General features: G+C 36.0%; 2 protein-coding genes across 4 annotated transcripts in view; one reads left to right on the top strand and one right to left on the bottom strand.

Annotated features, from left to right (window-relative positions):
* Positions 1–487: 487 nt before the first annotated feature.
* Positions 488–8,035, bottom strand: LOC122089962 (cytoplasmic tRNA 2-thiolation protein 1). 3 transcript variants are annotated; one of them, XM_042659747.1, is made up of 11 exons: positions 7,824–8,035; positions 6,352–6,483; positions 6,156–6,270; positions 5,700–5,842; positions 4,812–4,931; positions 4,142–4,254; positions 3,940–4,032; positions 3,668–3,708; positions 1,809–1,875; positions 1,547–1,658; positions 488–1,076 (listed from the first exon to the last, which is right to left on the bottom strand). In XM_042659747.1, exons 2-11 carry the CDS (start codon positions 6,451–6,453, stop codon positions 921–923), a joined length of 1,062 nt encoding a protein of 353 aa, XP_042515681.1. In that variant the 5' UTR covers positions 6,454–6,483; positions 7,824–8,035; the 3' UTR covers positions 488–920. The 3 variants fall into 3 exon arrangements, with proteins under 3 accessions (XP_042515681.1, XP_042515679.1, XP_042515680.1); XM_042659745.1 differs by having other exon boundaries at positions 7,747–8,035; XM_042659746.1 differs by lacking the exon at positions 7,824–8,035 and adding an exon at positions 7,271–7,733.
* Positions 7,873–9,998, top strand: part of LOC122089547 (putative DNA (cytosine-5)-methyltransferase CMT1) — a 6,827-nt gene continuing 4,701 nt past the window's right edge. Inside the window, exon 1 of the mRNA XM_042659284.1 lies at positions 7,873–7,998. Coding sequence (XP_042515218.1) covers positions 7,873–7,998 — 126 coding nt within the window. The remainder of the gene's footprint in view (positions 7,999–9,998) is intronic.

The raw sequence follows: 9,998 nt of genomic DNA on the forward strand, positions 1-9,998 counted from the left end.
TAGACATTGCCATACTACCTCAAACAACCTTCTTGTAGCTTTTTATGTATCGGAAGTTCTCAAAATTGAACTCTAATATGATCATTCTTTTTTTTTCCACACATCCATCTCAACATTTTCATCTGTCCTACATAAATTTACCTACATAATACTTCTTAATTAGCCAACATTACGTATCTCATCATACATCATAATCGGTCATATAATTGTCTTATAAAAAACAATTCTATACATTTTATGGGAATATAAAGATTACACAACACTCCAAACGCATATCCCCACTTTATCATCTATTATATTTTAATTCGCTTTGAAACTTCATCCTCTATGCAACCTTCTTTAATTAGGATTGCGCACAAATACCTAAATGCTAACTTTGCAAAATCTAAATCATCAATTGTCAGCCCATTAATTAAAGTCACACACCAATACCCCATCTTCATTATACTTATCTTTCTTGGGCCAGATGCCTAGAAGATCCACAAGGTTCCACGTATAAGGTTTTATTTTCTGATACGTTTGACATAATGTTTTGATCAACATGATAATAGGCATGTACATTTTTCTTTTGATATCATTTGTGCTTCCTTAACTCCTGAAATATAAGTTATAAAATAAAATACACAAGCACGTATACAAGATAAACCTTAAATTTTCTGGAGAGGAATGTATAAAATTTCCTCTTAATTACGAAAATAATATAAATGATCTCCACTGACACTCCTTCAGATGACACATTGAGAATGAGGGCATGACACAGAACTTTCTCGAATCTCGTACATCCAACATTAGGGCTGCGTTTGGCACACATTCTCAGAATAGGTTTTGGATCTAGAATGCATTCTGGAAGAGAGAAGACTGGGTTTCAAAATATGTCATGGACCCAGAATCTATTATGTAAATGAATATACCAACACAGCCTAGAAGTCCAATGTTCCACATTGTTTGCTCCGCACGCTCATTTTTGTTGTTTCTTCAACGCCTAAATGCCCATTAAGCCCTCGGGTACGCCCAATTCCTAGCTTTGGCAAACCTCGATTCAGTCCCTCCAACAAAACACATGCTTTACACCATTTCTGCACAATGAAATTCAGAAATCACAGATCAACAAACTGCAGTTCATTACTGATCAAGAGGAGTAGAAGAGCAACTAGTCCTCTTCTAATTGGGAGCAGGTTTTATGCGGTGCAGCTGAAACCATAGGGTTGGGAAAAGGCTGTGGAGATTGCAATAGAAAGGGGCACAAAGACCCCCCCTGGAAAAAATCTAATGCAATGGATAAGTACAACAGAAATACTTCTAAAGCGTATGCCATCCCCCTTTTTAATCTAAAGTGCTTTACGTTTCTTCAAAATATATCAGCAAGTAGTTGTGGAATTTCAAGGGTGCAATTCTCTTTTTCTTTTGGAAAAGAGACAATATGACAGAAGTTTCCTATATTCTCTATGAATCTATGCTAGTTGCTGCTTCGTTGTGTTTTTGTGAGAAAAGCAAAAGGGCATTTGCTTAATATGAGAGTGAAAAGAGCAACCTATGCACTACTCACCTGGCTGGAAATATAACCACAGCGTTCACATGTTCCCTGCTCTGGCATTTTAGTTGTAGTTGAAATCCTAAAATTTTCACCTGATTTGATGATATCAAGTATAGCTCTCGGTCTGCATTTGAAAAACATTCAATAAAAAGTTCACGAGGAACTGTACTAGAGACTTGGGAATGGCAAATAAAAAAAAATAAAAAATAAAATAAATCTCTTGATGGCAATAAGACATTCATATCTGATCAGGGATGTTTAAAAGGATAATAACCTTATTCTTTCTAAATCCTTGATAAATTCTCGAGCAAACCCACGGTAAGCATTAGGGGAATAAATGCCTGCAGTTCATCAGAGAATCCAATTCAATGTTTGTGCATGATACAAATAAGAACCTTGTAGAGTCCAACATGTATGTACATAGAGTTTTCTTTTTTTTCTTTTTTTTTTTTTGGGGGGGGGGTGGTGGGGTTGTGTTGGGGGAGCAAACTTCTTGCTAAAAACATATATAGTCTAACCCTTCACTTCTAGAAAATCCAGGTGTCTTCGAAACATTGTAGATAACTATATACTAATACAAATTAGGATACTTAAATCTTTAAAATAATAATAAAATCAACTTAAGGGTTTTAAAGTTCAAAGTACATATAGATGAAATGAAAATGAGATGGATTTGTAACAATTTTGTGTGTGTGTGTGTGTCACAACATACACTACAGGTTCTTAGAAATTCAAACGATAAGACTGAATCACAGAATATTTAAACAAAAATGAATGGATACAAAACGATGAGACTTAAATGTGGTCCAGGTTGAGTCAGGAAACGGCAGTGGATAGTAATGAATTGAGTCATGAGTCAGCTCACAAAAGGATTGACAACTACAATATGCTAGAATGGAGATGGTGAACCTGCTCCAGTCATCCCTCATGACTGCCTCACGCACAGGGCAGATGGGGAACTGGTCAACCACATATTCCTTCCTTTAGTATGTGTTCTTCAGATATGGGCACTATTTATTGTATAGTTTCAGATAGAATTGATATTCTGCAACATTAAAGATAAAGGGCAACATTTTTCTTTTGAGGGATAACCTTATTAGTAACTAAATATGGAACATTAGAGAGGGGAATACAAGAACGTTGAAGTTCAGGAACTGTAGAGAGGGGTATATCAGAGTGGGGCTTACTGAGAATGTAGCTATGAAATCTGTGCATGCCTTTTCCATGTATATTACATTTTGAGAAAATGGCAGAAAACTGCTTGGTCCTCCTCACAAGTCACAGCACAGAGCTCCATTGTGATGCTATTCTGCTTTGGGTGTCAACAAGCTCACATCTTTTCAATCTGCAATGGGGAACCCATGTCACTTAGGTGTAGGGGAAACTTCAGGAAAACCAATAGGAATGTGTTTCCGGCATATCCAGTGCACTAGGTGAAAAGTATTCCTCAAGGTCTCAACTATGCGCTCAGATTGCTGGACTTCAGAAAGGTCAGACAGATAGAGTATATTCAGTTGTAACTGTAAATCTGGATGTAGCAACAAGTAAACCTTCGGAGTAATCTAATCTCAGCAATCCTAACAGAGCTATTGCTTCATCTGAACATCCTATCCTTTTGGAATGGTAGGTCTGCTATACCATCATCACAGATAAGCTCACCAGGTGGGAGGAAATCGGAACTCATGTTTAGGGACATTGGAGTTTTCCTACTTTCAAATGGTTGGTCTCTCAACGATAATATCATTAAAATAAACTAGAATTTGAGTTGGGCTAGCTCACATAGAGGTTGACTCATATTAGTCAACATCAGATCAAGTAGATCTATTTGAATTTCCAGTATAAACATTTGTTCACTATAGTCAGAAAAGTATCATGCAATTCCTCCAGTAGCATTGAAGAAAAATCCTATTGCCCCTTCCCAAATATTATCAAAGATTACAATGCATGCTCAGAACACAGTTTTAAATCAAGGGTCATTGAAATTGAAAAGTTCTGAGGGAAGGGATTTGAGCTATATTTGTAAGCAGCATGTTCAATTCAAAAAGTTCAAAACTATACAAGGAAGGTCACTATATTAAAGAGATCTAAGAACTTGAGTATAGCTTAAAAGGACATGTGGAAGTAAAGTATTACATTCAGTTGAGAAGTAGTCCAGCCTTTTGAAATATGCATACGTGAATATCTGGTCAAGGTATTGCAAACACATGAGAAGGTAATTTATGTAGAGATTACGAAAGACCTTGATATGGATGCTTTAGGTGAACAACAAAACCGATATTGAATAGAGTTGAAATAAATAAATGGGATTCATATAGACAAAACTCCATTAAGTTGGGACAAGGCTTTGTTGAGTTTTGAGTATTATGCAGGATCTTCAGCATAAATAATATCTACTAGAAGGATATATAACGATCTCCTTCTCATAGGTATACTTGAAAGGCTTGCATCTTGGAATTGGCCCATCTTCACCAGTGGTTATTGAAGTGCATCTACTCAATCTGCAAAGCAGATAACATTAAGTTGGTTGGGTAAACAAGAAAGAATAAAAAAACTGAAAGTATTTTGTTGACAAATTACCTAGAGAAATTCTAGTAGGTCAAACATTACCTTGCAATATCTCCTCGTAAAATGTTTAAGAGAATGGTTTCAGCAATATCATCAGCATTATGCCCAGTAGCCACCTTGTCCACTTTTAGCAGTGCAGCACCTCGATCAAGGGCCTAAGATATTTGGAAAAAAAAAAACTCTTACAAATTTAGGTCTTTTGAACTTGCATGAAGTATTTTTTATTTTTATTCATTTTTTTTTTTTTTTAGGGGTAAAAATAGAAGAGTTCAAGGAGAATATTTAAGTGACTAGGTTGAAGAATAAACTGCCAATTCAAATCATAATAAGAGAGAAGAGTATTTTTTGGAGGGGAGTGAACAATTTGTAGAATGCATATAAGACTCTAACTAAAATTTCTGTCTTCATACCAACATGCAAAGGGTTCTCCCTGAGAGTTCATACTACAACTAAGAGAGATTTTACCATTCATGGTGTAGAGAGAGAGAAAAGGAGGGAACCCCTCAAATGATAGGTTCAAAACATTGTGTCTGCCATACTATAGGGTCGTGGAGAATGTCGTCTCATTTCATCATTCTATTTTTCTATTCATACAGAATTACATGCTACTATTAATTACTGCAAAAATTCCTATTCGAGTGAAATGGAATATGACAATACTTCCAACAGAAACACCTGTGCCAATTAGAAGACATAAAACTAGTTCTCATACCTGACGACGAAAGACCCCACAAAATGTACAATTGTTTTTTAAGCCTATCATCTTCACTATTTCGTCCATCGTCCATCCATACAGATCCTTGTATGAGACAACTTTCAGTGGTAGGCCATACTGGAGAAAATACGAATCCATGCATAAGTCCTTCAGTGAAATACAGTGTTATCCAAAGCAACCCTCCCACCCCCCCCCCCTTTTCAAAAAATAAAGTGAGCAATATAATATAAAAATTAAAATTGCAAAACAGGATCTGAATTTTCATGGTAGAGCGATGAGCAAGAAAATTGACAAGCCAAAAATTGGTAGATCTGATACAAGCCACTGGAAAGAACTGTGGAAACTCATTTTTTGAAATCCATATAACTAGCTATAATAATTAGAACCTGTCAAGTCATAAAATGAACTAATTTACAGTAAATTTAAGTGAGAAGTGATATTCCAAAAAGAAAAAAATGGTAGATATCTGCTACTCTAGCATTCCATTTGCCAAACTTTTCAATAGAAAAAACTGAAAGAAATCATTCAATCGTGCCAAATGGGGGAAAAGAAAATGGAATGATAGCCAAATTTGTTCAATTACTTATGCAAGTTGATTGGCTGGACATGACAAAGTAAGGACTCGGCTGGTAAATTTACTGCACATAAATGAGACAAGGGGGAAAGGTTGAAGTAGAACAAAACAACACAAATGAGAAATCTAAATGGCAGATCCCTGAAGAAAACTACATCTCTGCTAATTTGTTTAGCTTTGTTAAACAATAACTAGGGATATATAAATATGTTTTGTTGTTTTGGTAAATCCTACTTTACAGAATTCATCATAGTCAAAAAACAATTAATTAAAAAATCTCTTATAAAATAAGGTAGTAATTGAATAGTCACCTGAACTTCATTTCTTTTAACAGTCTCCAGTGAGTCATCCCTGTACCCTGTAATCCCTTCATCCACGGATAACAGGAAGAGATCCAGTCCATAATTGTGCCGACGATTCAATTCTGTCAACACATAAGCAAGAACAGTGGAATCTGCATTTTTTTCAGGGACGAAGGGGGGAGGTTGTTGAGCCTATAAGTATTCCGAAACATGAAATAAAAAAATTAAAAAATAAAAAAATGCATTGAATCTACCGCATATCTATAAGGATGAACTTTTGTCTCCCTTAACCAAAAAGAGAAAGGGAAATGAAATAAAAACAAAGAGAGAGTCTTCTGTTCCCAAAGATGACTTAAGATTCTCAACCATAGTTGTCAGGTGACAGTAACCGTCATGTTCAAGAAAAAAAAGAAAAAAAAAAATCCCAGAACCAGAGAATTGCTTCAGTGACAGTGAAGAATTCACCTTTACCGCCAGAAGCTCCGATGGCAATACGTTCTCCAGGCTTGAAAAGTTGGTTGTCCACAATAACCCGGTGGATCTCCTCCTCAAAGACAGCGTAGAAACATTCCTTGCATATCTATAGTAGAGACTTGAATGAACTTTGGAAATTTCACAGAAGAGTCATCAAACAAACGAGAAGAGGAGATAACCGACCAACCTGTTCCAGAGTTTTAGGTCGTTTGAGGGCAGGCCTCCTCTGATTGCAGATGGAGCAAAGCCTGCCAGGCCCCTTCTTCGACTTCACCTCAGCTTCATCCATGAGAAATGAGAGAAGCTGCTCAAATATACCCTGGGCACCAATACAATACGCACTTGTAGGTATAAGGATGTTAGGGCTCAACCATAAGGGACCATAGTAAGTTCGAGAATGGCAATAATACAAGAATGGATACATACAAAAATTAAACAGACAATACGCAAAATAATACTTTTCAAAAATCCGGCACAATAAAGCACGTACAGCAATAATAGTACGTGTTTAATACAGTTGCTCTGTAACAATCCAGGAGCAAAAATACAGGTTTATTCTTGTATTGAGAATGAACTAAAACTGATTGTTCTAATCATCCATGGTTTCATGAACACTTAAATCCAATCTAGCTCTCCAATTTGAAATCATTTCTCATTCTTTTGGATTTCTACATCTAATATTAATTAGTTTAATCCCTAAAAGGGTAAGAGGCATTTGGAAGGAAGCAAAATGAGAAAGAACGTAAGCATTGCAGCTTCACCTTGAATCAGAAAAACACCAATAAAAGAATAAATAGAAGAAAACCAATATAAGTTAAGACATTCTGAACTAAAATACTAGACTTGCATGAGGACATTTCTTTCAGTAGTAAAGCAAAGTACTAGAATGGAATGTGAACACGATTTACAGACTAAAGCAACAAACAAGCTACTGAAAACAAACAAAGAAAAGTCAAATCTACAGCTACAACTAACCTTCCCCCCACTCAAAAATCAGATTAACCTAAAACCTATTATCGTAATTGTAGGTACTCAGTTTCTAGATATATTTCCTTTCTAAGAAAAACTCTTTAATAAATTACTCTTTCGTTTCAACCTCCTCATACCTCTTAGATTAAAACTCACTGGAAGTTCTTGATATTGAAAACCTCCTCAATCTATCTGCTCCGGAGTCCTCCCCCAAATCATGCTAGCTGCCTTCTCCACGTCATATCCAACAGGCCCTTTATGTGAAGATAATTTGCAGCCTAATCGAGCAGATTTTTTCATTTAGAACCCACCAAGTTTAGTTCTTTCAGGTCGAATTTTGGGTTTGGAAATACCTTACGATACAGAAGGTTTGAGGTTGGGTCTAATAACACTTTCGAGTATGGGTTTCTCAAACTCAAGCAAATGTTCACACCAGTAGACCAAATACCATACAAACAGTTAGGAGTTTGACTTCGGATGCATTACAAATGGCTGAGTCCAATCCAATTTGATTGCTTTGTTAAACAATAATGGGAGAAAAAATTACGGTGAAGAGAGAGAGATGCATCTACTTCACTCTGAGAAAAAACTTAAAGAGAAGAGATAGACTCACTGCGCGAATGGAGACCGAGAATAAGAAGGGTACACCGGGGCAGGGGCTCAACTTGATAGTCTCAGTTAGTGTCTCACCGGATATGAGAAGCGGAAAGTCGACCTCCCGCCGCTAGAATTGCCCTCGATGGAGTTTTCAGAAGCCGATAGGAAGATAAACGGAGAGAAGGAAGGTAGCAAGGGTATTTATTGTTGGGACTCTCGCCCTCAGTCGCCGGTAACGGGGATGGAGAAGGAGAAGAAGGGACAGGAGGCTAGCTTCTAACTCCCAAATATGGAGAAAAGAGAGTTTTGTATTCTGACACGGAGAAGAAGGGTTTGGGGATTTTGGGTCCACCAAAAAAAAAAAAAAAATTGGGGCCTTTTGGTGTCTCCATCAGGCTTAATCGGACTTGATCATTTGGAATCTTTTCATCGTGAACACTCGTTTAAGTAAATAGACTTAGCTTTGGGGGGTATGGTACGATTTATAATCGGATTGATCGGTGTCAGGCTTTAATTGAGCTTCCTTAAACGAGTCTTAACCGAGCCTTAAACGGGCTACGTACATCTTTAAGTCTAAATGGGCTCTAAATGTGCCTACTCTAAAATTCCTTTTTAAAGTGGGTTGAATGCTCAAAATTATGTGAGGCAATCTTTAATGAAAAAGATTAGCGATATGAGATTATGGTTGTTCTTACAAAGAAAAAGAAGAGATTATGACATTTACAACTTACAAAATAAAGCTTAATTAAATCAAATCCTATTACAAAGCAAAAGGTAAGAAGCTTAATTTATTTCTTACTAGTAGTGGCAAAATAGGAATTTTATGTAGTATTAAAGGGATCGGATTAGGTCGAGCTACAACGAGTTGACTCAAGTCGGGCATATAATCGTGTCGGTTCAATCAGGCACCCGACGGGCTAGCTACTTGCATCGTGAACGCCCGTTTAATAAACAGACTGGTCTAGGTTGGGCCGTAAACATGCCGGTCTAGGTCGGGTCGTAAACACGCCGGGCTTGGTCGGGCCTACAGGTGCGGGCTCAGAACTGACACCCCTACTGTACATAGTTACTTTATATTTTATTTATTCATTTATTTTATTATTATTATTATTTTAACAACAGGTATCCAAGCCTTATGCTTGACTAGTCCTGCTAACCCATACTCATCTCACAACTGCATGCACCGAATCATACCGGGATTGAATGAGAACCATTTAATTTTCACCGAAAACAGTAAAAAGCGCTAAATACTCCATGTGAGTGGCCTAAGGTGTGCCTAATGGGAATAAATCTATATGCAAGACTCTTAATTCTACAAAAATATTCACAAAAAAAAAAAAAATCTAACATAAAAAACATAGTTAGTCTTAATTTTAAATATATATATATATATATATTTTTTTTTTTTTTTGTTAGTTAAACATAAAATACATATTATATGAATATTGGTTATATATCATATCATACTGTCATACTATTATATAAGTACATGTACTCATGCTTCGTAGCTAATATTTTCTTAGACTATTTTATTCTTATTGTGCATTTAAATACCTTAACTTTTTTACTATCACTTTTTTTTTTTTTTTGTCAATTTCTTAATTTATATTTTTTTTTGTTATCTTTTGTATTTTTTATAATTAAATATTAATTTCTTTATAATTATTCCACTCTCTTTCAAACTCATGCTTCCATTATTTCTATATTCACTGACCCCATATCTCTCAATATTCTCTCTTTCCAATTACTTTCCTAATTTTTCTACTAAAAAATTGCTTTCCTAATTTCACTTTATTATATATATATATATATTTCTTTATGTTAGATCAAACACCAAGAAAATACGAAAATAAATAGATAATAGATTCACACAACATAGAGATTTAACGAGGTTCACACACTGTTGTGATGTGCTACGCCCCGAAACCCTAGCTCAAAAAACCCCCCAAAATACAATAACTTACTAGACAGGACAATAGTACATTATATACTCCAAGTCACGGGTTGACCCATCGGGTTGCAGTCTGCTTCCATCACAAATCTTAGAAAAACTTCTTATTTGGATCGCCACCAAAATATGTTGGAGGGAGTCAATTTTTAAAACTGGTCAACAATTTGAGACAAACTTAACAGTTTCTTTAATTTCTTCAAACTCTCACGCCCTCTGGCCTCCACTCTCCCAAACTCTCATGGCCCCTTTCCTCTTCTCTCTCTCTCTCTCTCTCTCTCTCTCTTTCCTTTTGGCAACTCTTTTCCTTTTTTTTTTTT

Source organism: Macadamia integrifolia, chromosome 9, assembly GCF_013358625.1.
Source record: "Macadamia integrifolia cultivar HAES 741 chromosome 9, SCU_Mint_v3, whole genome shotgun sequence".
NCBI classification, from domain to species: Eukaryota; Viridiplantae; Streptophyta; class Magnoliopsida; order Proteales; family Proteaceae; genus Macadamia; species Macadamia integrifolia.